Raw genomic sequence first — 27,489 nt, forward strand, 5'->3', positions numbered from 1 at the left:
GCATGCATGTGCATGTTTGCAGAGGATGTCAAGCGTCTTAACGAGAGGCTGGCGGAGACCTGCAAAGTGAAGATGGAGCTACAGTTAAAACTGGATGATATACAGTCATCTGATGCCTCTGTACAGGTAAACCACGGGAGTGCAGTTATAAAATTAATGTTCAAGTTCTTTAAGTTGCGCCTTTTCTAATGACTACTTGAAAAATCTTCAGTGAACAAATCATGTTACCTGGTAATGTATGTTGCAGCACCGAGAAAAGCGCCTGGAGCAAGAGAAGGAGTTACTTGAGAAGAAGATTGAGTGGTTAAGTGCGGAACTGAAGACCAAAACTGATGAACTGCTGAGCACCAACAGAGACAAAGGCAAAGAAATACTGGAGCTGCAGGGTAGTCTGAAGAACAGCAAGGAGCAGGTAACACACAAATAACATAAAAATGCAGGAAGATTTTGTAATATATACACAAACCGTTGCCAACCCTATGGCTTACATCTTGTATATTCTTCATAATTTGATTCTATATGGACAGAGCAGTTTTGGTGACTTGTAGGTCTATATATTCCAACATCTATGTGATGAAATCTTTTACATGGAAATAACATTGAGGGAATGACAGAAATATACTTATTTTTATTTAAATACACCAGGCACATTTTCCTGTGGCCAGTTTGTCAGATGATATGACAGATGCTATTTGACAGATGACCAGGCCCAGTTTTGGTAATTTAAAATAAAGGGATGATGAGGCATTGTATCCCAGCCACAGTGCTGATCTCTTCTGTAATAACATTTCTGTTCAACAGATGACCAGACTGGAAACTGAGGTTACTACTCTGAAAGAAACCAGTGAAAGCCAGAATAAAAGAGCTGAAGACCTCAACAACAAACTAAAGCAGGTGGAGTACACGTGCTGCTGTTTTCATGGGCGCACTAACATTAGACTTTTAAATAAATCAGACAAAATTTAGATATTTTCCTGTCTGTATTTGCCCTCTGTGTGTCTGCCTCTATACAGGATAGCTATGTAAGCTGTTGCTGAGGTTCCTCAGCCCAAAGACCCATAGGTCCTCAAAACAGTAACTTAACTTGGATGATACTCTAGCTAAAATTCTTACTACTGCGTAATACCACAGTAGTCCGACATATAGTACCCTCCTCCAAACCCCAAAGACATCAGTTTAGTGTACATTGTTTTAAGAGCATATTATCAAATGCTATAGGAATTTACCTGATGGTGCTGTATGTTAAGAATTTAAAACTTCTAAAGTGCCTAAAACTTCTGCATTGTACTGTATGTAGTGTTATTCATTGTGTACATGTTTCTCTGCAGGCTAAAGATGAGCAGAGTGCCATGGAAGAGAAATACCGCAATGAGCTCAACGCTCATGTCAAGTTGTCTTCACTCTACAAGGTGAGAATCACTAGAATGCACCAAGAGTAAAAGTGAAATCCTTAATAAGACCATCTAAGATTGAGGCAGCTTCTTTAGGGCCAGTTCATGCTTTCTGCATCTCTAATATTTCCATGTGACATATATATATTTAGCCATGTGATGTCTCTGTATGGAAGCACAGGTCAAGGGCAAATGTCTTTGACATTAGGACTTTGATGATTGGTAGTAACAGCTCATAAGAACAGTTACGCATTTGTAGGGTGGTCAGTGTTGTTTCAAGCGACCTTGTGATGATGGGGTACTGTAATCTGTAGTACCTGAGTGTGTTTTTCAAGATAGGTTCTCTCACTACATATAATGGGTGTGTATGGACACGAGTCATCAGTGGAAATGGGTAACATCTCGATGCTGTACTCATTGACAAGCAACTTCAGATCTTTTCCCCTGGACATCTGTTCATCAATGTGTTCTGCTCTGATGTCCACTTCCTGAAGTGCTAGACTAGCTGAAGTGCCTTCATCACTGGCAGTAGAGACCTCCCTGTCACTCCCTGTTTTATATTCCTAAGCACCCATACCGGATACTTTAATGAATTATCCGTAGTATTTTTCAAGGCTGAAACTATTTGGCTTCACCTAGGACAAAATTTGTACTACGTTCAGGAAACATAGCAAAATAGTGTTACCTGGATTAGTACTGTATTATTATCATATGCAATTTGTGTTCCTTTCCATCACTCGTTACTAAAATAGCAATAATTTTATTGATGCTGCACAGCCCTTTTACACATTGTGATGTCACTGTTCTCCCTTTAGGGGGCAGCAACAGACATGGAGACCAAGAACCAAGAACTAAACAGAGCAGTGGAAGAGCTCAGCAAGCTGATTAAAGAAGCTGGGGAAGGTAAGCCTCCCTTTAGTTGTCTTCCACACATACAAAATGTCTGCACTAGCAATTCCACAGAATAAAATAACAGGTGATTACTCTCCACCATTTTGTCCTGGGCACACTGTTCAGTTTGAAACATGACAGTTATTCACACTGATTTCCAGTCAAACTGTGTCCCTACCTCAGTATTAGTTGTGTTTAACTTGTAAGCAAAATTCACTCTAAACAAGGGAAAATGTCTTTTTGGCTTATGCTTTTTTTTTCTCCATTTTCATGTGTGACATGTAGCTTTCCATCTGCTAAGTACTGATAATGATGTGTGTGGTTGATGTCACGCTCTTTGTAGCCAACAAGGTTCTAGAGAAAAAAGTGTCTGAGGGAGAAGAACTAAAGGCACAGCTTGAGGCAGAGCTTAGTGAGAAAATCAAGAAAATGGACAAAGAGCTGGAAAATGCTACAAGGAAGGCTGCTGGCAAACATTGCTGTAAGAATATACACACATACATACACAATGCAGAGGCAAAAGAATGTGTGCAAACCCTTTGGAAAAACTCATGAACTCAGATGTTAAACAGCTCCCATGATCCACGTTTGCATGTGCATGCTTTGTGCTATATGTATCTTTGCCGTCTTTATTTATATGTGTTTCGCTCCAGGTGCACCCTCTCTGACAGAGGAACAGTTGGACTACATGTGTCCCTCAGCAGCTGCCATTGCTGCTATTGTCCAGCCTGGCATGAAATTCTTTGATGTGAGTGGACTAATGTACAGTGTATTAGTGGTCAGTGGTTGATATCAGTTTTTGTTATTAATATGTCTGTGGTTCCAATTTTGACATCAAGCACAGTATGTCAAACACATGCAGTTTTTTCTTGTGCATACTCATGAACATGCATGTTCCAAATACAGGTGATGGACCATGCCAAAACATTTGGTAGTTCATGCAAAGTTTTTGTGGTGTTAAATGCCTGAAGGTTGGAGTAGGCAAGTTATAATATAGGTCTTAAAACTATAAAGTTGTTCACAAGGGTATTTCTCCCACTTTATCTTGTCTATTTTAGTAAAAAAAAATTGCTAACAGCACCTTCTTTGTATTTTGTTTAGCTGTATAATGCGTATGCAGAGTGTCAGACACAGCTTCACCTTGAGAAACAGGAGACCAGGAGATTGAGCAGAGTGCTGGATGAAATCGTGCAGGAGGTTGAGTCCAAAGCACCTCTCCTGAAGCGTCAGAGAGAGGAGTATGAGAGCATGCAGAGGTCCATGTCCTCGCTGTGCAACAAACTGGAACAGGCTCGAACGGTCTGGGATAACATGTTATCTTTGTCTCTGTCAATTTATTCACAATGGTTGTAAAGCATTTATTCACTTGTTTGATTCTTTATAAACAACATGCATAACTTTTGCATGTTATTTATGCTTTGTAATTAGGAGATCTACAGTCTGCAGAAAGAAAAAGAAGAAGCCAAGCAGCACTATGATGCCATAGAGAGAGACAAACTAAGGACAGAGAAACAGCTAGAGGATACATCTGCACAGGTACACACCACTCCATTCTGAGCAATGCATAGAGCGGATACATCTGTTCTGACACAATTCATTAGTGAATCCACTTTATCTGATCAGATAATTTAACCATGATTGGTACAGGGGAGTCATTAACATTATGTTCAGATGATACTGACAATGTTGAGATTAAAATGAGGTCTTTGTTGATTATAGCACATGCTTTCATTCATTGATTTGTTCCTGGGCTAGGTGTGTGCTCTTCTAGTGGAGCTAGAGGAAGCCAGAGGTAATCAGGTGACCAAAGACGACAGCGGGTCCGCCGACATTTCCAGCACCACTGAGGTCACCAGCCCACGACAGCTGTCTTTCCGCAGTGTGGAGGAGCTCCAGAGGCAGAACCAAAGCCTGCTGGGAAAGCTGAGGGAGCTGGAAGAGGAGAAGGACAGACAACAGAGCCACATAACATCAGTGCGGTAAGAATTGCTGGTATAAACCAGTCCTGGTTAATAGAGCCCGAGCCTATCACTGTTACATTGGTATCAGATATTCACTTTTTTTTTTTTTTTTTTTTTTTTTTTTTTACAGAACATATAACGCAGGTAAAATACTTGAAATAGTGTAATTAGAATAAGCTCACTGTTTAGTGCACTGATGTCATTTTGGATAATAAAGTTTATTGTTAAATTGTATTGTTATACACCCTGCATCCATTACATATGTTTGTCACTTCATTATAAATGTTTGGTTACCACATTTGAGTTATCATTGCTAAAAATGCCTTTATGTATATATATTCTGTATTCTATATACAGTACCAGTCAAAAGTTTGGACACACGAATTGAAATGCCATTGCCTGTGTAAGTGTATCCAAACTTTTGACTTGATACTGTATATAGAATACAGTATACATAAAGAGAATATATATATATACATAAAGGCATTTTTAGCAATGATAACTCAAATGTGGTAACCAAACATTTATAATGAAGTGACAAACATATGTAATGGATGCAGGGTGTATAACAATACAATTTAACACATAAATAATACATCTATCAGATTTTTTTTTTTTTTTAACTCCGTAATATCGGCATTGACCCCAAAAAACCCATATTGGTCAGGCTCTACTGGTTTTCTGCTCTTCTAATATAATTTATACTACAAGCAGCCTCTCCTTCCTTTTCTGTCAGATACAGAGAGGCTGTACCCTTACTGTCTGTCACCTACTGACCGAGTACAGTCTTACCTAAAACATCTCCACATCTTTTACTTTTTGTGGGGCCACATTACCTCCCTATGGACCTGTCTGCATGGATTCAAGCACAGTAATGTGCTGTTGCCTCTAAACTGTGGAATATGTTTTTCTATGTAAATAATGTTGATCTAATGATAAATGTTTTGGTTCGGATTTTTACTGACGCTTTAGTTAGTGAAAGTCAGTTTTCTCCTTCCAATCAATCAGAATCCAGAATACTCAGTCGCTATTATATAAACATAATCTGCAATGAATCAAGTTTTTCAAATTGAGGACTTTCACCAAGCTATGTGTATTCAATTAACAGTTTTTGATAAATGTCTGTAAACTGGCATTAGTTACCCCCCCCCCCCATTAAACACACAGTTCCAATAAGTACACTGAATGCTCACATTCACAGCACTGATGAGCAGTAAAGCTGTATGAAGTGTATTTTAAACTCTCTGTACATCGCAGTATATCAGAGTTGGAGACCAGTGTGAATAAACTTCAGAAGGAGGTTGACGAGCTAGGAGTGCAGAGGAACCAGCAGAAACAACTGGCTGACTCCACTGCCAGACAGAGAGACATGTACAAGGCCCTGCTGACACAGAGCACTGGCTTCAGTCTGCCTCTTCAAGGTGACACAAAAATACTAACATATATAATACTACCTTTTTGGTGGACAGCCAGGGGAGTGGTCTTTGAAGAATGTAATGTAAATGTTTTCATGTCTGTGTGTAGGTCCAGATGAATCACCCCAGCCTGCACATGTCTGTCCTTCAGTCCCATCTATTCGCTCTTCTCCTCAAAGACCTGCTGCTGCCGAGTCAACCCACACTGCTCAGGCTAAGGTTGCTTTAAAACAGGTACATACACCTATGCACAAACACCTGAAGCCACATTTCTCCTTCATCTTTGAATGAAATAGAGGAAAAATAAACCTAATTGAATGTTTCTCTGGTTTTCCAGCTGAATGATGCTTTCACTCTGTATAAGAAGGAGAAGGCAGAGAATGACAGGATGCTGAATGAAACAAATGACATGCTTCAGAGGCAGCTAACAGAACTCCGCTCCAGCCACGCTAAGCTGACCTCTCAGTTAGAGTTCAGCAACAAGAGGTTTGTTAAAATTTGTGGAATAATGTGCCAGATCCATATGGAAATGTGTGTGTGTGTATACGTATATACATCGGCTCTGATATGTGAGGAAGAGAAAACCACTGAACAGATACTGGAAATACTCAGGTAATACAGTAAAATCGACATATACATCAGCTCTTGAAGTATGAATTATTCAATTTGAAAATCTTTATTAATCTACAATGTATAATTTGTTCAGAGGGAGATGGGATCCAACCCAGGTTTTGGACATAGCTTAGGGGGAAATAAGAATGAATAGAGAAGAAGAAGGACAGTTATGGTTAAACATTTTCCTCCAGGTTTGGTATTGAAGGAAAAGACTGTTGAAATTAGGGTGAATGGTTAAGAATTAGAAAATCCAGCTGAGAAAAAGGTATGGAAAAATACAGCACCAAAAATACAATCAATGAAAGGTGACTGTAAACTTTGAGTAATGATGAGTTTGCTTGATCCTGTGTTAAAAGTTGAATTCCTTGGTGATAATTTTTTATTGTCTTTGTTTTGCATAACTCTATATATGTCAGGTATGAGATGCTCCAGGAGACTATTTTAGCATACCGCAGAGAGATCTCTGCCCTTCAGAACAGGAACCAAAAGATGTCTGCCACAGCCCAACAACATGAGCACATCATTCACACCATCAGCCAAGACCTACGACAGGCGAACGAAAAACTGGCACTGGATGAGGTGAGAAATTAGAGAACTGGAGTTTCACTAATAATAAACATACATTTGCATAAAGCATCCATATTTGTCCCATGTTGATTAGAGTATTAAAAACTTGAAACGTATTAATTTAAGGTATGTTTAGAAGAGATAAAAATGTGCTATTAAGTTGAGATTAATCACGAGTTAACTCATGACAATCGTGATTAATTGCGATTAAATATTTTAATTGATTGACAGCCATTCTATTCATATACTGTAAAATATGTAGAAGCATACCTTTTTATAGGTTGTCTGTTCTTCCATCACAACAAACTGTAGTGAACTTGAGAACAGTTCTAGGTATTTTTATTAAATCTACTTCTCTTAAAGTGTAGATTTTAAAGTAGTATATAAACTTTTAATCCAACTTTTCATTTTATGTTCATGAAACATTAAATGCGCTACTCATAAAGAATTGGTTTAAAAACTCAGACTGCTGAAGCTTTATATTAAGTTCAGATTAGCTAAATGAAATGAAATCAGTTGTACTAATCAGATATTGGTCAATGTAGCAGTGATTGATTTGGCAATGATGGAAACCTAAAGTTTATTTTACACAAATTAGAGCTGGTGAACCTAGGATGTGGAAACCCTTTACCTAAACGTCTCCTTTGCCTTCTAAACAACCAGTCTGCCTTTTTTTTTTTTTTTTTTTTTATTGCTTCATCCATGATATCAGATTGAAAGATACATAACCATCATCTATATTGGTTAACATTAAGAACTAAATTCTAACCTGCTTTTTTGTTCTTATTTTACTATCCCCTATGTATTTGTAGGTTCGCATAGAGAACCTGACTAAAGAGAGGGACATTTTGAGACAAGCAGAAAGTCGTTTCAATCGAGAGAGAGAAGCTATGTTGGCTGAGCAACGTAACCAGAACCTGCTGCTTACCAACCTTAAGGCCATACAGGTACTTAGTGGTTTTCTTTTCTTGTTCCTTATTTCATTTAGTAAGCTGCAACATTATATGAAACAAGACTCTTGTTGCAATTGCTATATTGAAATCTTTCTCTTTACTGGAAGTGTCAAAGTTGCTTTTTTGCATCACATTCACACTAGTTATTTGCCACCCAGATATTCCATATCTAATATAGTTATATTTACCAAAATTAAACTGCAGTGGTTTCCCTGTGCCATCTTACTTTTCACAAGAAAAGATTAGATTCATCATTTTGGCAGCTCAGTTCCATGCCATCACAAGTTACCAAACAACCAGAGCCATTCATTTATTTCTCTCATTCTGCCCCTTCTGTAATACGTGTCCAGTTGAGTATGGAGCATATAGAGACAGAGACCCGCCAGCGACTGAACAACAAGATTGAGCAGCTGGAGTTAGAACTTGCTTCAGTGAAGACCAGGCTGGACCAGGAAGTAGCACAGAGACATGCTCTCGGACGCACTATGGACGTGCGTAGAGATTATACCATTAACGCTTGTGTATTTGTATGTACAGCTAAATAAGCTGCATGTAAGGTTGTCTTTTTATACCGCTGTCACCCACCTCTGCTGCAGGCTCAGCTGTTAGAAGCAAAGAAGCAGCTGGAGACTCAGAACACCTTGCAGAAAAAGACCAGGGAGTTGTTGCGTAGTTCTGAACAGCAGGTGGCAACACTGAAAGCGCAGCTGGCTTCTGCTTCATCTTCTGAGCTTGTAACTACCTCCAGCAACACTGCCACCACAGCTACCAGAGCTGCAAGCCTCAGAATGCCCCTGAGAGGTAAACAGCAGTTCTACAGACTGTTGGCTAGCAAAGATATTACAGTAGTGTTATGCACAAAGATTTGATTCACATGTGAGAAACAAGATTTAAAAAGTAATAGCCATTTTAAGTATCTTTTGTCTGTGTATACCCACAGTACATTCTCCCGTGACAGCAGCCCCCCAGCAGCCCAGCCAGTTAGAGCAGGAGCTTGCAGAGGTGAAAGGTTTACTGCGTACTGCGGAGGAACAGAACAGTGAACTAGCAGAACAGCTGAAGAATGCTAATTCTACAGTAGAGCAGTACAGAGCTGTGGTTCTGACTCTGGAAGACAGTCTCAAGAAAGAAAAGGAGGTATAACTCTTTGTCTCAGGAATGCTTCTTTTCTGTCTCCTGTTTTCTCTGGAAATTAGGCATGATAATCTTTTTTTTAGAAAAAAATGTAATCCATGTAATTTAAAGGGTAACTAGACTCAAACACTTTTTTTCAGCTGAAAACCAGTTTATATGTAGCCTCAAAATGCATTTCTTAGTACTGAAAAGGTTATTAAAATACTTAGGTTGAGATTTTAAAAACGGTAATTTTAGAAAAGGTGCATACACCCTGTATAAACAAACTTTCCTCACCTTTTTTAGTCCCGTTCCCCTCTGGAGATCCGACTGAAGGAGTCAGCAGACATGCAGCAGCAGCTGGAGAAGAGGATTCTAGAGACAGAAAAAATGAGGCAGCAGGAGCAGGAAGAGAGGAGGAAGGCTGTGGAGGAACTGGATAAACAAGTAGGCTTGTCTATGCACAGATACACAAATGATCTACAATTTGCCTCAGCTCTACAGAGGTTTATAAATAAATAATTGGCAACATTCTCTATAATGTTGCCAATTAATAATATATATTGATATAATTAGTTATCAGCCCTGTCCCTCAGTGTCTTTATCTGTGAAGGCACAATAAAACAGAAGAAAATGTTTTATGGGGTTTGATTTCAGTCACAGAAAATGCCAGTAGTTACTTCCCCTGCTTTCTTGTCCAGGTTTGTGAGCTGCAGCGCAGTCTGAAGTCCAGCCACATGGAGCAGCAGGAGGCGCTGGAGAAAGCCACTAATGCTGTCACACTGCAACAGAAGGCTTTGCAGGACAGCTTGCTGCAGGTTCATTAGCACACACACACTCATACATTTACTCCCACTAGATAGCAATTTTCCACCAGCCCACTTTTCAAAGCTACCTTAGTCTGTGTGAACTTTGACCTTATTTTCTACAACCTTTTTCATTGTAGTGAATCTTTCTCGGTCTTTGACTCTGTCTGTCTCTCTCATCCATCTTTCCCAAACTGTCCTCCTCTCAGACTAAGCTAGCTGGAGAGGCTCAAGCTAAGTATGAGCGGGAACTAATGCTTCATGCCGCTGATGTGGAAGCCCTGCAGGAGCTTAAGAAACGATGCCAGCAAGATTTGGCACAGAAGAGGGAGTTAGAGGAGCATCTGAGCAAATCCTCCTCCCTCCTGCAGGAGAGAACTGCAGCCTGGAGTGCACTGGAGCAACAGCTGAAGGTATAACAACTAAGTGAAGAGGGTGGAGAGGAAAAGATCACACAGTTTTGAATAGCTGTTTTTCAGCCATGTTCCAGCCATGATCTAATTATATTATTCTGTTATTGAAGCTGTTTCAAGTGAATTAAATGAATTGGTTGGTCCTAACAGTCTCTTTACTTTGACTCTCCTTCAGGAGGACCTGTCCAATCACAGGCATCGCTGTGAGGAGCTAGGAAAGCAGAATGCTCTCCTGCACCAACAGATGGATGAAATGTCTGTCAGGAGTCGTCAGCAGCAGCAGCAGCAACAGCAGCTTGATCTGTCATTCAGTGAGGAAGGGAAAACCACTGAACAGATACTGGAAATACTCAGGTAATACAGTAAAATCGACTATTAACATAGAAAACATAGATTTGTGTAGAAATGCAGGTTATGCACAGCTTCCATTCATAAATTTAATGTTTCTGTGTTAAAATGTTTGTGTGAATTCAGTGAGGTCATGTTGAAAATTTGTTCTTGTGCCATAGGTTTGTGCGGCGGGAAAAACAGATTGCTGTGGCTCAGTGCGAGGCGTCTGAGGGAGAAGCTCTACGCTACAAACAGCGAGTGGCACACCAAGACAGAGAACTGAAGGAGCTGCAGGAGGCTTTGAATTCTGAGAGGGAGAAAATGCAGGTAGGAAAAAAACAGGATGATGGGATGAGTTTTGATCACAGATTGTTTTGGGTCCAGTTCCAAGGTGGTAATGTAGCTTGTTTTTGTTAAGCTTCATGGCCAAAGGAATCCTATACTGAATTTTTGTTTGACATTCTCTGTTTACACTCTTTGGCCTTTCTAACAATACAGAGTAGGGATACGATCATGTGTACAACTTACATACCATAATCATTTTGGCTACGATTGATTCGGCCTAAACTCTTGCCAATAATCTTGTTATCTGAAGGGTACGTGTCTCATTTTATTTATTTTCTCATAGTAATGTGAGCCCTGCACAGCTGGGAGTGAGTGCAGCACTGACTTTGACTAGTATGCTCACTGAGTTCAGCAGCCACTCTCTGAACACCTCCCATACCATCTTTCCACACAGTGACCAGTGTTGCGCTAAGGAAGTGTGCTCCCAGTCAGCCACTCATCTGACACTTAAATCCACGCACAATAATTAGTCCACAAAATAACACATGAATGCAGCTCATGAACAAATACCCTGAACACACCCCCTGATGTTTCAGGCAGTACTGATGACAGGTGAAGTCAGTGTGGTTGCTGTTACTCAGACCAAGCTGTGCAGGGCTCATGTTAGGGAGTAGAGAGGATATGATCCACTCTGCACGTGTGTGATATCATATTAGATACATACAGTGCCATACATTTGAAACTCTATTTCTATATCCATAGTAAATGTTGATTGTGCAGTAAGTGCCAGAGGAAGTGTGCTAATAAAATAAATAAAACAGCCAGGGATTTTGCAACCTTTCAGCTGTTTTTCTGACATTTCGCAGCAAGAGGTTGAGGTCATTATCAGAAAGATGAAACAATCAAATTGTGCTCTGGACCCTTTTCCAGCAGTTCTGGTTAAATCTAATCTCTGTGTTATAAGTCCCCTGATTACCAGGATCATAAATCACTTTCTCCGGTCTGGATATGTTCCCCCTTTACTGAAAACTGCTGTCATCAGACCACTCCTTAAAAAATCCACCTTAGATTCAGAAGAGCCTGCAAACTACAGGCCTATTTCTAACCTCCCTTTCCTTTCAAAAGTTCTGGAAAACGTCATTGCTGCACAGCTTCAGTCTCATCTAAAACAACATGAATTTGTTTGAGAAATTCCAGTCTGGTTTCCGCCCCTGCCACAGCGTGGAAACAGTTCTGGTTAGAGTCACGAATGACCTGCTGATGTCGGCTGATGCTGGCTCTCCATCACTTCTCATCCTGTTGGACTTGACTTTGGCCTTGGATACTGTTGATCACAACATTCTTCTTCACAGATTACGTCATACTGTAGGTCTCTCTGACTCTGTTTACAACTGGTTCTCATCTTATCTTGCTCGGCCCCATTTTGTTTATATTGTATATGCTTCCTCTGGGCTGTGTCATCAGCCGGCACGAAATTCTATTTCATTCCTATACTGGTGATACTCAGATTTACCTCAGGATAAAATCAACCTCCTCATCTACTCCGCCATCATCCACTTTGTCCATCTGTTTGGAGGAGATAAAGTCATGGACGAAGCAAAATTTCCTGCAGCTGAATAGCTCTAAGACTGGAGCTGTTTCAGTAGGCACCCCACACCAGGTTAGGACATCTAACATCACTAGTATCACCTTTTCTGGTCAGGATATCCCAATGTCAACATCTGTTATTAACCTTGGGGTTAAAATGGACTCTCATTTGACATATGAGGCCCATATCATACCTCTGTTTAAGATGGTCTAAAACTGGTCTTAAAACTTATCTTTTTATCAGAGCCTTTGGGTTGAAATAATTTGTAGCACTTTGAGATTTGCTTCACATATAAAGTGCATTATAAATAAAATGTGTTATTATTATTATTATTATTAAAAATTATTTTAAACATGTATGCATTGGGCTTACGGCTGCGGGTGCCACTGCTCATGTAACACTCTAGTTAACGGTGGAAAGTTAACTAGAGTGTTATAGTTCAGCTCTGTGGATCACAGGCTGACCTGCCTTCTCCCTGTCTAGTCTGAGTTATAGATTATGGATTTGCATTAACAGTCAATCACAGAAATCCCTTTTCTCTTGCTCCCTTCGTTTTCAAACTGGAGTCAAGTTTAAGGACCTCATTATATTGTGTACCTTATAGGGTGCGTTCACACCAGCCCTGTTTGGTCTGCTTTGGTCGAATTCTGTTTTGTTTTCTCGAAAAGTCTGGTTCATTTGGGGAGGTGTGAATGTGCAATCAAACTTTGGTGCAGATCAAAGAAGCGAACTCTGGTCGCCCTAAAAACATAGGTCTTGATTCAAGTGAACCAAAAGCAGGAATTGGACTACAGCGCAAGGCATTGTGGGTAAACAAAATGGAAGTTGCCCTGCATTGACCCAGTACATGAGCAAGGTTTCTTGTTCACTGTTTGAATTGTCTACTCTTTCAGTAATTCTTGGTGACTCAATGACTGTGCACCTCAGATATGCAGTTCTGCAGTAAAGTTAGAAAAATGTTCATATTCCATCTGCAGTAAGCCAGACTACAAGCTACAAGTTAAACTGGTTTCTGTGCAATTGCTGTGAGATGAGTGTGCAGGGACCATCTCCAGCAGCTTGTTGAGATGAATTTTGGCTGTAGCTCATCTGTCTTACAGCATTTGTAAAAGGTGTTTTTTTTTTTTGTTTTTTTTTAAATGTTTTGCTAGTGGCTTTACTTGGACCCTTTCCAGCTTCACAAAATTTCCAGCAGTATGCTATCTGTTGTCATCCCCCCTGCACCTCTCGGGACACACTGTAATTTGCAACTTGGGTACTGGGCAACCATTAGACTATCATATGAAAAAAGTGGTTGATCGAAGGCTAACCCCATGAGAATATGTATATGTTCCCATCCCTACTACAGATGCTGGCAGAAAAAGATATAGAAACTTGTGACGACTCAGCAGTGCTGATGATAACAAATGTTATGTATTACATGTATTAACACTGAAGTCAAAACAAGTACAAAATATAACATTTGCAAGAAAATGCACAAAAAGGGTTTACATCCTGGGTTTAAAATACTTCTTTACATGTTAAAGGAAGAACATATTTTATTAAGGCCTATGTTTGTATTTTATTTATTATGTATTTTATTTTTCCATGGTCAATTGATGCTAAAAGTACAAAACTGTCATGAGAGAGTACTCTTGCTTATAGGATGGTTGCCCTCCTCCTTTCTCTCAGGCTACAGTGAAGACTCTGGCCCAACAGGAGGAACAGCTAAAGAAGATAGAGACCATCAGTGCTCTCCAGGAAACTAACAAGATGCTGAAAATGGACAGAGATAAACTGGAGCACGAACTGCAGGAGGCTCAGGCTAAAGTAAGTTCCAAGTATAAAATGTCCATGGTGCATCCAGTGTCTCTTTCCTACTGTTAGTTGGTAATTTTTCTTTTAATTTTTTGCTATGGTCCTGTTAACTGTTATACAAACACTCGCAGCTGCTTTGGGTTTTGTGCGTGTAGGTGCAAAATAAGCTCCATATAATTTTGTGGAAAGTTGAAAACATTTGAGTGACAACACACCTACACTCATTACAGGTGACAAAGCTCCAGTCGGACATCAGCCCACTGCACCATTCTTTGTCTCAGCTGTCAGAGAGAAATGGCTCCCTGCAGGCAGATAAGAGGATTCTGGAGGAAGACCTCAAACGCTGGAGGGCTAAAGCACAGGTAACCACACTGCATGTATGTGAATATATAGGAATATAGACAGTATGAGCACAGTGTGTATATCTGTATGTATCTTTTTTTTTTTTTTTGTTGTTTTTTTGTCCATACCTCCATACCTCAACAACATGCTTACATGTTTTCATATTGTGTGCATAAGGGTCTGAACAGGTAGGCAAACGGAACCACAGATGTATTTTTAAAAACTAAAAAATAGCTGATTATTGAAAATTAAATTGGATGAGGCTGGAGTCCTGGGCCAGGAGCCAAACCCAGCTGATATCAGGTGATAGGTGGCATATGCCCTAGACCGGTCACCAGTCTATCTGAGAACTGACATACAGAGGGAAACACTCAAAATTCAGCAGTCAACCTAACCCGCATGTGTTTGGACTGTGGGAAGAAGCTGGACTACCCACACATTCACAGGGAGAACAAACAAACTCCACACAGATAGGCCAGTACCACCTGTGGGTGCTCACCATTGCCCCACTGTGCCAGTAAGGTTACTTACATTTCAATCAGCTGTGTGGCAGGAGAGGTAGCAATCACATATGACGTGTTATGCTGGGTTTTTTAGCACAATTCTTAAATAGAGTCCATTTTCATATGTTGTGTTATATTATCTAATGCATGTCTGATGCAGCTCATTTTTAAATCTGTTACTGTATTAGTTTTGCTTTTGTGTTTCTCTACAGCAACTGCTTAGCCAGCAGAAAGACGGTGATATGGAGGAGAAACAGAAGCTGACCAGTGAGAGAGAAGTTCAGCAAAGACGCATCACACAGCTAGCTGAAGAGACAGCCAAGCTGAAGACTGAACTGGCCAGGTGGAACACCCACTGACACAACACACACACACACACACACAATTCAGTTCAGCAGGGTTCATCAGACAGTTCATCCAAAAGCTTGGGTAAAATACAGACTGCCAAAATTTGGACGTACCTGGTGATGCCATGTTTCTTTATCACGCAAATGCTATTGACGTGTAACAAACATAAGGCAACCTAACTAGACTGATGAAATCATATATATGAAGTGTGTGTGCATGTCTTTATTTCCTTGAGTGGACAGTTTTTTTCAGTGCCATTCTTGTAAGGACATTTTAGTCACTGCTCACAACTTCAAAATGCTTTGTTAGGGTTAAGATATTTTTCTATGATTAATTGTGGAAAACCAAGACATTATGGTTATAGGCATGTTAAAATTTTGAGATTTTTAGAAATGCATCCTATAATATAACCTAACTGTGTGTACCAGGTCCAATGCGAGCAGTAACTCAGCTCAGTCTCAGCTGCAAGCCCTTCGGGACTCTGTGGCCCGTCTGACATCAGAGAGAGACAACCTGAAGAAAGAGCTGGAAACAAAAACAAACGACATTCTGGAGAAGAACAAGACCATCACCCAGGTCAAGAAGATTGGGCGGCGCTACAAGACCCAGTATGAGGAGCTCAAAGCCCAGCAAGACAAGGTGGGACTGTGGGTTAAATCCTGCAGCTGACATGCAGATGAGTACAAGTGACAATTAAAATAGTGGATCTTGGTGTGTGTTTCTGTGTGTTCCAGCTGGTTGCAGACACAGCAGCTAAAACAGGAAGTGAGGCACATCCAAGCCAGGAGATGGAACAGGAGCTAAGCAAAGCTCAGGAAGAGCTCAGCAAGGCCCGGGAGGAGCTGAAGGCACTGAAAGAGTTGGAGCGGAAACAACAGGAAGAGGTCAGCAGAAAGATACTTCAGTCATTTATTAACCTAATATAGATCAGTTGGAGCACCATGATTCTCCCTCCGGTATTTGTGTTTGATGTTGATATAAACAGCAAATAGCTGATGAAGTGGGCTCCAAAAATCTGAGACCACATCAAAAATCAGTTCTATTTCCATGTGAACCTGGCAATAATCATTTTGGAGATACTGCCTTATTTCTTATTCACCAATCAAATTTATCAATCAAATGGCAAAATCTTAAACATTTTTTTTTAAATGAAATAATTTAATTTCTAAATTCTCAAACTCACACATTCTGTTTGATTCTGTAAACACCACCAGCAACCGGGATTTGTAAAAGTTACTTTTAGTAGCTTTTGTCATGGAAAAAACTTAAATAGGTCCCCAAAAGTCCAGGCTGCCTACATAATGGAGAAAATTCAGCAAGATGTTGATGGATCAAAGTAAAACATGAACACTTTTGCTAGCATTATTGTTGAATGGTGTGCAAAAGTGATGGTGCTATGCCAACAATCAGCAGCCTTGCATTACTTCAAACTTCTGGTGGTGTGAATGCAAACTGACAAAACACCCTTGCAGTCTGTAGCTCTCATGTCCTTTCCTCAGCGGGATAATTCCTAGAACTGATTCCCTAGAAGTGTTTGCTCTGAAAGCGCCTATAGTCTTTTTGTTATAAGCAAAATTTTATTAGGCCCAAGTAGTACAGTGTGATGTATAATAATCTTGCATGACTACTGGTGTTGTACTGTCTAAAGGCACTATAAGTCATCAGAAAAGTGGAGTGATGTGCTCTTAATATCATAAAATTATTAATTATGCAAAACCAATATGTAGGATGATGCATAAGAACACATAGCTTAGTATTTTTAACATTAGAAATAATTACATGCCACTGGTCCTTTGAAGTTTAAACTAGACTATGGGACAGTGTCTGAAATATGTGTTGTTTTGCTAGACCCAGAAGTCCCAGCAGGAGTTGGAGGGAGCCCAGAAGGAAATTCAGCAGACCAAGGAAAAACTCCAGGAGGTCCAAAACCAGCTGTCACAGGTACTAAGTCTGTATTTGATTTGGTTGCTTTGCTGTGACAAACATGATATGACATGTGCAAGCAGGTTGGAACGGGTGGAGGAAAGTGTCAGGTGTGATGTGTGACAAAAGAGTGTCAGCACGAATGAAAGGAAAGGTGGACAAGACAGTGGTGAGAGCAGCAATGTTGTCTGGTTTAGAGACAGTGGCACTGAGAAAAAGACAGGAGGCAGAGCTGGAGGTAGCAGAGCTGAAGATGTTGAGGTTCTCTCTGGGAGTGACGAGGATGGATAGGATCAGGAATGAGGACATCAGAGGGACAGCTCATGTTAGATGTTTTGGAGAAAAAGCCAGGGAAGCCAGATTGAGATGGTTTGGACATGTTCAGAGGAGGGACAGTGAATACATTGGTAAAAGGATGCTGAGGTTAGAGCTGCCAGGAAGGAGGCCTAGAGGAAGACCAAAGAGGAGGTTCTTGGATGTAGTGAAGGAGGACATGAGGATAGTTGGTGTGGGTGAGGAGGATACAGAGGATAGGGTTAAATGGAGGTGGATGATTCGCTGTGGCGACCCCTGAAGGGAGCAGCCCAAAGGAGAAGAAGTTGTGGCAAACATTATGTTATTTGTAGGCCAGAGTATAGTTTTCTTTCTTTGGCCTGTGTAAGATTTAGAGCGATTGATTAGCAGAAATGGAAGATGGTATTCATAAAATCTTAGAATGAGCCTTTGAATCTACATCGGGAGCAGGTCTCCTTTCCCCCGAGGAAGCCATTTAGCTCTGCTATGTTTCTACAGTAGCCCAGAACAGACAAACCAAGCACTGTCTCTAGACTGGGATCATGTTTTGTTTTAAAGTCGACAGCCACTATACCCTACCTCGCACCTGTAAATGGGTGAAGTGGGGTGCCCAGAAGGTTGAAACCTCACCACTAGATGCTGCTAAATCTTTAATTTTATACATTGCAGCTTTAAAGATGTTTTGAGGGTAATGACACTAGTGTCACAACCTCTATAGAGAAATTGAGACCGCTTAAGCACCATAATTAATTTCACTAGCTCCCAATGTAGAGTCAATACTGGGAAACATACATTAGAAATCCTGGAATCACTTGTTAATTTGTTATCTCTTTGCTTTTATAGGTGCAGTCCCAGTTGTCTCAAACCCAGACTCAACTGCAGCAGAATCAGAGCCAGTTGACCCAGACCCAGAAAGAGCTTCAACAAGCTAAGACCCATGGGCTGCAGGTAAGCAGTACACCGGTAACTTTGAAACACCTGACAGAGATTATCACTTCAGTCATTGTGTGATCACATTTTTAAAAAATATGCTCAGCTCTTTGCTGGATTCATAATTGACATTAATGACAACATGACACCAGGCCTGCAATAATCAGCTGAACCACCTTTCTGAATTACAGCTACAAAACCAGTTAAAATCCACCCAGTGTCAAGCTCAGGCCCGTCAGAGCCAGATTCAACAGATCCAGAGGGAGCTCCAGCAATCTAAAGAAGCCCTGCAGCAGAACCTCACCAGTCAGAGAGAGCTACAGCAGAGCCAACAAACAAGTCAGCAGAGCCACAACGAAGAAATCAGCAGTCTCAAAACTGCTCTGAGCCAAGCAGAGAGCACAGTGAGGACAAATTTGCTTTTTTACTGTGATGAGGTCCTACACAGAAACAGTTTTCTGTCAGTCAGAAGACTTCAGATTATTTCTACTGGTTTGAAGGGAACGATGTTTAACCCTCTGGGGTCTGAGGGGGTTTTTGGGGCCCTGGACAAATTTTGACATGTCCTGACATTTGTGCTGACATTTGTCTTTTAAACATATTAATGTCTAAAGTCTGATAACACTGTAATCAGCACAAAATTGGCTACAATAGTATGTATGCAGCAAGTTTATACATGATTGTGTTTTTGAGAAAACAGTGGTTATGCATGGTTAGTGAAAAACTACAATTTTCACTGAAATAAGACCATAAAACACAAACAGAACATTGGTTCACTTTGGACTTTGGAGACCAGCATGTTGTAGGCTAAAGTGTTTACTTCAGAGTGCTGTGAATGTCATCTTGTTCACACATTCACAGTAAACAATACACTGATTTAAATTTTCTAAGACACTTTTTGTCCAGAAAGGCCATATGCAAGGTGTGTCTGAGGATGAATAGTCATGTGATTTACCTGAGAACACAAAAGACGAACTCAACGACCAGACATAATGAGCCTTTCTTTCAGTCAATGTAGCTGAGAGGGGATTAGTGCAGCACAATACAAAACAATGCAGAGCCAAACGTTCGTCATTTGAGTTAAAATCAGTGTTTTTACTCTGAGGGCAAGGTAAACTGTCTCTGTGGAATATAAGGAGCGCTTCTTCATCCAAATGCGCAGAAAAAGTGAGTAAATTCTTTGAAGTTAGACGTTTTATGTCATTTCTCGGGGGCGTGCACATGTTTACCTGATTCACCTGAGATTATTTACATGTGAACAGTGAACAGAGTACAATGCAGGATCTCATGGTGAGACATGAGGTGAGACAGGAGAAAACGTACTTCTCCTTACATTCATATGTATTAAATAAAAAGTGATGATTTGTTTTCGACTTGAATTGTTTAATTTCAAAGAAAAGCTTTCTAGCCATGTGTTTCTTATTTTTATGAGCCAAGTATTCACTGAGATTCTGGCTGTTTTATTTACGTGTCTGTGAAGAGAAATGACAGAGACAGAAAAGAGAGAGAGCGCACCCTGCCGGCTTTCTTTATTTAACAAAAGCACAGCGTTTTGTTGTTATTATGATGGTATACAACTAAATCTAGACCCTTCACAGATTTGAATGATATATTTCTTTTGTCTGTATGATCAGAATTGATGGAGTAATTTAAGTTTGTTTCGGCGTTATCAGGAGAAGATGCGTCAAAACGCGCCGGCGCGTTCTTCGACCCCAGAAGGTTAAATCAGAACCTGGTGACAGTAGTTGGCATATCTGTGTGCGCTCGGTGACATTGTTAAGATGTCATCTTAGTTTGTTGTGTTAATTTGCGCATTTGAGCTGATGATGAAAAGTTAACAGATGTCTGGTCACCATTAACAGTTGTATCACATTTGTGCCATCCGTGTGACCTGCTGGGGGTGCTACAGATAAAGTCATCATCATCATCACAGTCTGTAGAAGAAGGAACATATCTGAATGAAGTAGTCATGTTTCATTGTTTTTGAGGTTTTGTTGATGTTGTATTAGAACCTGGCATTTTGTGTTTAATACTTAGTCTCCATGTTTACATTGTAACAGGTGGCTGAGATCCAAGGCCAGCTCGACATCCTGCAGAAGGTTGGGAAAATCTTTTTAAGTAGTAGTAGCGCTGCATTCGCAGCTGATGTAGTGATGCTGGATCAGTTCATAACTTAGTTTTGTAACATTTATCGCACATTTCTCCATGAACTGTGAAGGTAATTAATTAACAGGAGAATACTTTTACATAGACTCATTCTAAATGTCCATGCATTGGTGAATGAACTAAAAGTCTGTGCTTTCTTAGGTTTTTTTTTTTTTGTTTGTTTCTTTTTACATATTCTTCCCCTCATTCTCATTTTTATTACTCCACTTATTCCCCTGTATTCACCTGCCTACTACTCTCACTTACACGTCTTCCCTCCCTAATGCTTTGTTTTTCAGACAGTTGGTGAGCGTGACACATACATCAAGCGTCTGCAGGAACAGCTAGGTGAAGCTAAGCAGGCTAATGGAGCTAGTGGAGCCACACAGGCCAAGAGCTCCCAGACCATACAGGCCAGTGATACTAACACTGCTGGTGAGACTAAGCAGGCAGTTGAAGAGGAGCTGGCAAAACTCAAACAAGAGGTGCTTAAAATAAAAATGCTTTCTCTAAATCATTTTTAATCTGGTATATTGATTTGTATTTATTATTGTTTGTTTGTTACTGATCAACAATTGTTTGGACAATTTCAATTTCAACTGCTGGGGCATTTGACAGCTTGGAACGATTGGATGGTAATGCTTTACTATTTGAATACTAGGGAGTTTTCCATATTTAAAATCAAGTTAGGATGAGTTAAACAGGACAGGCATTGAAGGGATCGTGGCATTTGTACTTCCGATGGGGATGAGCAGTAGTTAATGGCATGAAAATAATACAGCGCATTTAATGGGTTACTGCTGATTATTTACTTATATGCAAAACATTTATGGTCTTAGTATATAACTAAAGACGACAACCCAGCCAACTGGATGCTTTGAGCTTTTGCTGACAAGTAATCCAATTTACAGCTTGCCCAGAAAAATCAATACTGCTTAAATCTGTTAACCATGGTGGCCTATAGAGTAAGTTTTTCAGTAGTCTTCAGTAATGTCATTCACCACTGTAAGAGCTCATTAATAGTGTTTCTTACAGTGTGGTGTCATTTTCCTCCAGCTGACTGAGAGCAAAAATAGAGAGGAGCAGCTCAAACAGCAGATGGCAGACAAAGAGGAAAAGACCAAGAAGGCCTTCTTGGGTGCAAAGACCAAAATCAGCCAACTGAACAGTGAGTGTTTACACACACACACACTTTCACAAACACTTTGAAATAAAGGTAAGCCGCAAAGAAATTAGTAATTTTAGTATGTAGTATATATTTTAGTATGTATTACCATGAGAAATTACATTAGTTTGGTGTAATTTGAATTTGTTACCTGCTCCTTCACCTATAGGTGCCAAAGAGCAGCTCAGTCTGGAGATAGAAGAAATGAAGCAGAGTAAAGAGGAGTTGGAGGTCAGAATGAACGCCCTCAAGTCTCAGTATGAAGGTCGACTTCTTCGGCTGGACAGAGAGCTGAAAGAACTGAGAGACACACAAACGCATGCTGACTCCAGAGACGAACCACAGGACCAGAGTGGAACTAAGGTACATGCTGGCTCAGCATATGATGGACCTGTCTTTGAGGCTGCCAAAACATTGATTTTTGTCAGCAAAATGGTCTACATATTTTTAAACTAATTCAAATTATTTTAGCATTTTCTTTGAATATTGTGCATTTTTAAAAAATATTGAAAAATACTTTCGCAGTTTAATCAGATTGTCATAGAAGCATGCTAATAGTTATATGTTAAATTAAGTATTAGTAATATTAATAGTATATTCTAAACCCATATTTGTTCTTAGGCGGGTGATCAACTCAAACCTGCAGACCAGAGACAGATATCTTTGAAGAGTCCAGCCCAAGACAGAGGAAGGTAACCAAAGGAAGCATACAATCACAGAAACTATTCAATAAGGCTTTTTCATACAGTATGGAGGCAGAACGACCAGAACTTATTTTTTATTCAGTGTAAGAAATCGGACAGTAAACTCACATTCTATAAGCATTAGTTTACAGTAATATAGAACACACTCAAAAACATAATTATGTATGAGGCAGAGTCTGCTGAGAAGAAATAGCTAGTGTTGCATGGTACTGTATGCAGATAACTAGAAAAACCTAACAATACCCTGCTGTTAAAAATGGTACTATACCTCATTTTAGAGTGGGCATGAAAAGTCGCTTTTTTCTCTCATGCCTCTTTCTCTGTAAGCTGCAGGCACCTTTCATGGTAAAAATGGCTGTAATTACAAGTGCTCTTTCAACTCTATGGCCTGTGAACACTGTGGTGTTATTTTGCTTGCCATGCTCATGGTCACTGCAAAGCTAGTTTGTAAGAGATGTTTGAGACTTCGCAAACCAAGGGAGCCAACACATCCAACCCGACAAAGCACCTCACTGACATGTGCTGACTTATATAAATAATTTAAAGAGTGACAGGTTAACAGTTAGTGAATGTGATGGATGACATACGCCAAGTCAAAGGAGCCTGATTTCTTTTGTGACAAATGAGTTTCTTTCACCATCTGAGTTTGACAAGCAAATTAGGGGAAACTATCTAATTTACCATAACTTTATTTTTTAAGCTGTTAACAATATGACTACCATAACACACTCTTGTTGTTTTATGGCCTGTTTTCATGTTCTCCACAGCACTGAGATGGTCAAAATTAGTTCATGTCTATTAAGCTTCATGTTTTGTCATCTATTATTCCATTACTGTATGGCTTGCTTTTTTCCATGGTGTCATTTTAAGTATTGGTATCTAATTTGAATTAGATAATTTTCATAATTTTGGTATTGTGACAACACTAGAAGTAACTATGATAATAACTTCAGTTTCTGCATCAGTTCCAGTGTTTCGGAGCCTCCCACTGCTAACATCCGCCCCACCCCAAGTACACCATCTCCTAGCAACAAGCCAATCCCCTCCCCTGGTAGCAAAGCCACACCCCGTGCCAGCATCCGACCTATGGTTACTCCAGCAACGGTACCCATCCCAACGCCTACTGCCACCGTGATGCCAACCACACAGACGGAGAGTCAAGAGGGTGAGAACAAGAGATAAAAAGAAAGAAGTGCCAGATGTTTTAGCCTTTAAAATGTATACTGTTTTAATAGTTTGGCTGATGGTGATGTGTCTCTGTAGTGCTGATTAGTGCAGGAGCCTCGGTACACTCTACCAGCTCCAGTCTGGTGAATGCACCCACCTCCATAACTCAGCCAAGCAGCACACAGGCCACAGCATTTGTCCAGCCCACCCAGCAGCAGGCAGCCAGTCAGGATGTAGGGTCCAGTATGGAGGCAGAACGACCATCTACATCCTCTTCTCTGATTGGAACAGGTGTGCAAGACCATGTCTTACACCCAGCAGTATCCAATGTATTAAACACTGAATGGGGAAAGATGAATTGGCCTGTGGTGTATCTCCCATGAACTGAATGTCCTCTGTCAGTGAAGACTGAAGCTTACGATGATAAACATACTCATCTCAGACAAAAGCAGTCTTCTTTCACATCCTTGTATTTGTTTTAATAGGTATCCTGTTATTGTCCCCTGTTTGTGTGTGTGTTTGGTGTAGCTTTTCTAGGTTCAAAGCGAGGCAGAGAAAATGAGGAGGAGAAAGAGGAGAGCAGACCAGAGAATTCACAAACACCACCGACCGCTAAAAAAATACGACTGAAACCAACTGTAGCACTACAGGTAAACACAAGTCCAGACAGAGAACGGAGCTCAGTCCACTTCCCTAATGTTCTTCATGACATTTTAATTCTCTCTTGATCTATTTAGCGTGATACCAGGTTGACACTTACTGCTTGTAGTATACAGATAGGCTGTTACTCCTGTAAAGTTATTCCAGCTACTCAATAAATGCTATTTTTTCATTGCTATCACAAATGGGAATTTGGGTGGGATAATAATACAGATATGTTTGAAGTTGGTTCATTGGTTAAAGCATTTTGGTTTACCTCATTACATGGGCCATTAAAATGTTTGCTTCTTTAAGTATTGAAGGACCAAAATGTGAGGTGAATCCTCACCCCAGATTTGAAATAATACCCAGTATTATTTCAACAAATACGCCAATCTGTCAACTCTCCTGTCAGCCACACAATCCTGAGGGGTCCTGAGAGGACAAAGGCCGACATGTCTACTAGGCCAAGTGCAATTAATAATTCAGTTAAAAATGTTCTTAAAGCAGGCTCTATGAGAAGTGAACTGGAGAAAACATTTTGATTGATTTTTTTTTTTTTTTTTTTTTTTTTTTTTCTCTTCCCATCATAGATCTTCATTTTATGCCCATGGTGAAACTGGAAGCCTTAATTGATCTGTTACGTGTACAGTATATAGACAGTAGTTATAGTTAACTTATACAGTAGTTCATAAGTTCACAGTGTATCAACACTGGAAGATTGGTGTGACAAAAATAGACTTGGAAACCTAAAACTAAAGACTGTGTTTAACCACACAGTCAGTGTCTCATGGAGTTGGTGTGGCTTTGTTATATTTGTGGAATAAGGAACCACAGACATCCACACCCACTTCAGAACCTCAAGGTGGGTTGTGCCTTCTCTAAAATATAACTGACTCTACAGTGACAGTGATACCTCATGGAAACAGCAAGAACTTTAATTGGTGAGCTGCTTGTGTTTTCTACAAGCTTCTGATGCTACTGGAGGTAGTTGATAGTGCAGTCAGCAGGAAGTTGATGAAAATCTCAGCATATTCCTCTCTTTCATTAACTCATCAGGCAAAGTATCTTCTACTGTATATCTTCTGCTCACCACCCACTGCTTCATGTTTTCAGATGGAAGGTGATGAGGAGGTGGAAGGAGAGCTGAGGGATGAGGGAGAACGACAGGCTTCACCAGATCACAGTCAGGTCAGTCAATAATGAAAGCAACATGCCACAGGTTTAAAACCATAAACTGTTATCTGATCTGATGCTTTTTCATGGCACTGTTAAAAGAGGAACATACTTTTATGAATGTGCAGTTTGACCAGTATGGACCGATTGTGCTATGTTTCACACTGTAGATGCTCCTGCAGGATAACAAACCATAAAAGATCTGGCTGATAGTTTAGAGAAGTTTCATTTTGTATGAGTGGATTGAAACATGGGTCATGCTTTTGTTGGCTTTGAGGTTCAGAGGGTCTCTGAGTGTGACAGGGTGGATCCTTAGTTAATGTATTCGATAACAGTACCAAAAATACATGTAGCTTAATATTGATTGCTGTTTTGCATATAGGAACTTCCAGAGGAGGGTTTCCCTGCCTTACCTGAAGATGACGAGGACATCGAGGAAGAAGGCGTGTCCCAGTCGGTCCCCTCTGATCAGATGTCCTCTCAGGGCTCTATCATAATCCGGGATGTCATTGTGATCGATACAGACAGTGAGAGCCGTGAGAGCAAAGAGGGCGAGGAGAAGCAGGAGGATGAAGGTGAAGAGGAGGAGGAGGAGGAGGAGGAGGAGGAAGAAGAAGAAGAAGAAGTAGAAGAAGAAGAAGAGGAGGTGCTGCTCTGTTTATTAAATTACCAAAATGTTGACAGCTTTGATATTGACTGTAGTAAATATCCTTGATTTCTGTATCTGCTACAGTATAAGGAGGCAGATGAGAACGATGAAGATGATGCTGGTCACAGTGGAATGAGGGGAGGAGAGGAGAGTAATGAGGGTAGCAGTGAGGCTGAGGAGGAGCCATCACAAACCTCCAACACTGAGGAGAATACATGTGGAATGTCTTCAGACGGCCAGCGTCCCTCGGAGCTGTCCCACAGCAGTAAGCACCACCCAGAGTTTGTGGATCTATTGAATAGTTCCGCCTTTTGAAATCATAATGTGATTCACTCTTTTCTTCCAGGTGAAAACAGCAGTAGCGCCACATCAGTGTCGGACCCGAGCAGAGACACTTCACATCTCCCCACAACCTCCTCCTCTTCTGTACCCTCCCCCTGTTCCTCGATCACACCCCGCCTGCCACACCCTAACCGGCCCGCACATTCCCTCCCACCACGACTCTATATCCAACCTCCAGCTCCAGAGCTGGGGCCCCCACACACGCAAGTATGTGCACACAAACTTGTTTCCATTTGTCATGGGGACATTACTTTGACTTAGATTCATCTCCTGGAGACTTACCGTAACCATAACTATAACCACTACCTGCCTAACGTTAACCCTAATCATAACCACTACCTACAGAACTTTACCCCTATCCATAACAAATGTAACCAACAGTCCAAATCCAGTCCAATGCTATCATATAACACAAGACACAGCTAATAGCTTGAAAAATGACTCCAGTGACACGTTTTCAACACAGCTGATAAGTAACACTTTCAGATCAGTAATGAAAATAAAATATTTTCACTCTGATTTGGATATAGTATCAAGAGACTATTAATCAGCAACTGAACTGACAGCAGTAATGTATTAAAATGTATTAAGTCCTTCCTGCCTAACCATAACCTGTTACCGGGGGCTGCCAGGGCTATTAGGTTAATGGTCAAACATGGTCAAAGCTGTATTTATTAAATCGAGAGGATGAATCAAGTCATTCTTGCTCAAGAATTAATCAAATCACAAATGAGCTATTTTTGCTCTCTGACACCTCCCAGTTCTGTTTTGAATGGTACAGGAACATATGACTGAAAAGCTGAGAGGACAATATAGAATACTGATAGTGATGAGGTGTGTTTCTTTATCAGAGACAGTCCTCTCAGCTGCGCAGACCATCAGTAGGACGCGGGCTTCAACTAACCCCTGGAATAGGCAGTACGGTAAGGGATTAAACATGGGTTGCAGAATTGGATTGTATTTGCTCTATGGTGTTAATCTTAAACAGCATGTATCGAACTGTTGATCTAAACAGGGTTTATTGTATAAACGGAACA

At 40.4% G+C, this 27,489-nt stretch overlaps 1 protein-coding gene across 4 annotated transcripts in view; it reads left to right on the plus strand.

Moving 5' to 3' along the window:
* The window catches only part of LOC113133830 (nucleoprotein TPR-like), a 32,883-nt gene that overhangs the window by 2,390 nt on the left and 3,004 nt on the right, over positions 1 to 27,489 (plus strand). For 2 of the 4 annotated variants that reach the window (XM_026312777.2, XM_026312779.2), the window contains exons 5-48: positions 23 to 126; positions 248 to 412; positions 802 to 894; positions 1,329 to 1,409; positions 2,207 to 2,294; positions 2,626 to 2,763; positions 2,936 to 3,030; positions 3,384 to 3,581; positions 3,711 to 3,818; positions 4,038 to 4,261; positions 5,501 to 5,664; positions 5,768 to 5,892; positions 5,996 to 6,144; positions 6,690 to 6,852; positions 7,653 to 7,787; positions 8,144 to 8,284; positions 8,390 to 8,594; positions 8,734 to 8,930; positions 9,213 to 9,353; positions 9,608 to 9,724; positions 9,922 to 10,125; positions 10,301 to 10,479; positions 10,635 to 10,782; positions 14,000 to 14,137; positions 14,356 to 14,487; positions 15,183 to 15,313; positions 15,747 to 15,957; positions 16,053 to 16,202; positions 17,167 to 17,259; positions 18,379 to 18,483; positions 18,657 to 18,869; positions 20,526 to 20,564; positions 20,910 to 21,095; positions 21,646 to 21,778; positions 21,945 to 22,138; positions 22,397 to 22,467; positions 23,445 to 23,644; positions 23,743 to 23,937; positions 24,175 to 24,296; positions 25,402 to 25,476; positions 25,844 to 26,107; positions 26,195 to 26,375; positions 26,457 to 26,659; positions 27,304 to 27,375. In XM_026312777.2, the coding sequence (XP_026168562.1) occupies positions 23 to 126; positions 248 to 412; positions 802 to 894; positions 1,329 to 1,409; positions 2,207 to 2,294; positions 2,626 to 2,763; positions 2,936 to 3,030; positions 3,384 to 3,581; positions 3,711 to 3,818; positions 4,038 to 4,261; positions 5,501 to 5,664; positions 5,768 to 5,892; positions 5,996 to 6,144; positions 6,690 to 6,852; positions 7,653 to 7,787; positions 8,144 to 8,284; positions 8,390 to 8,594; positions 8,734 to 8,930; positions 9,213 to 9,353; positions 9,608 to 9,724; positions 9,922 to 10,125; positions 10,301 to 10,479; positions 10,635 to 10,782; positions 14,000 to 14,137; positions 14,356 to 14,487; positions 15,183 to 15,313; positions 15,747 to 15,957; positions 16,053 to 16,202; positions 17,167 to 17,259; positions 18,379 to 18,483; positions 18,657 to 18,869; positions 20,526 to 20,564; positions 20,910 to 21,095; positions 21,646 to 21,778; positions 21,945 to 22,138; positions 22,397 to 22,467; positions 23,445 to 23,644; positions 23,743 to 23,937; positions 24,175 to 24,296; positions 25,402 to 25,476; positions 25,844 to 26,107; positions 26,195 to 26,375; positions 26,457 to 26,659; positions 27,304 to 27,375 (6,470 nt within the window). The remainder of the gene's footprint in view (positions 1 to 22; positions 127 to 247; positions 413 to 801; positions 895 to 1,328; positions 1,410 to 2,206; positions 2,295 to 2,625; positions 2,764 to 2,935; positions 3,031 to 3,383; positions 3,582 to 3,710; positions 3,819 to 4,037; positions 4,262 to 5,500; positions 5,665 to 5,767; positions 5,893 to 5,995; positions 6,145 to 6,689; positions 6,853 to 7,652; positions 7,788 to 8,143; positions 8,285 to 8,389; positions 8,595 to 8,733; positions 8,931 to 9,212; positions 9,354 to 9,607; positions 9,725 to 9,921; positions 10,126 to 10,300; positions 10,480 to 10,634; positions 10,783 to 13,999; positions 14,138 to 14,355; positions 14,488 to 15,182; positions 15,314 to 15,746; positions 15,958 to 16,052; positions 16,203 to 17,166; positions 17,260 to 18,378; positions 18,484 to 18,656; positions 18,870 to 20,525; positions 20,565 to 20,909; positions 21,096 to 21,645; positions 21,779 to 21,944; positions 22,139 to 22,396; positions 22,468 to 23,444; positions 23,645 to 23,742; positions 23,938 to 24,174; positions 24,297 to 25,401; positions 25,477 to 25,843; positions 26,108 to 26,194; positions 26,376 to 26,456; positions 26,660 to 27,303; positions 27,376 to 27,489) is intronic. The other 2 variants (XM_026312778.2, XM_026312780.2) reach the window with 2 other exon arrangements.

The sequence above is a fragment of the Mastacembelus armatus genome, chromosome 17, assembly GCF_900324485.2.
Source record: "Mastacembelus armatus chromosome 17, fMasArm1.2, whole genome shotgun sequence".
In the NCBI taxonomy this organism is placed as follows: Eukaryota; Metazoa; Chordata; class Actinopteri; order Synbranchiformes; family Mastacembelidae; genus Mastacembelus; species Mastacembelus armatus.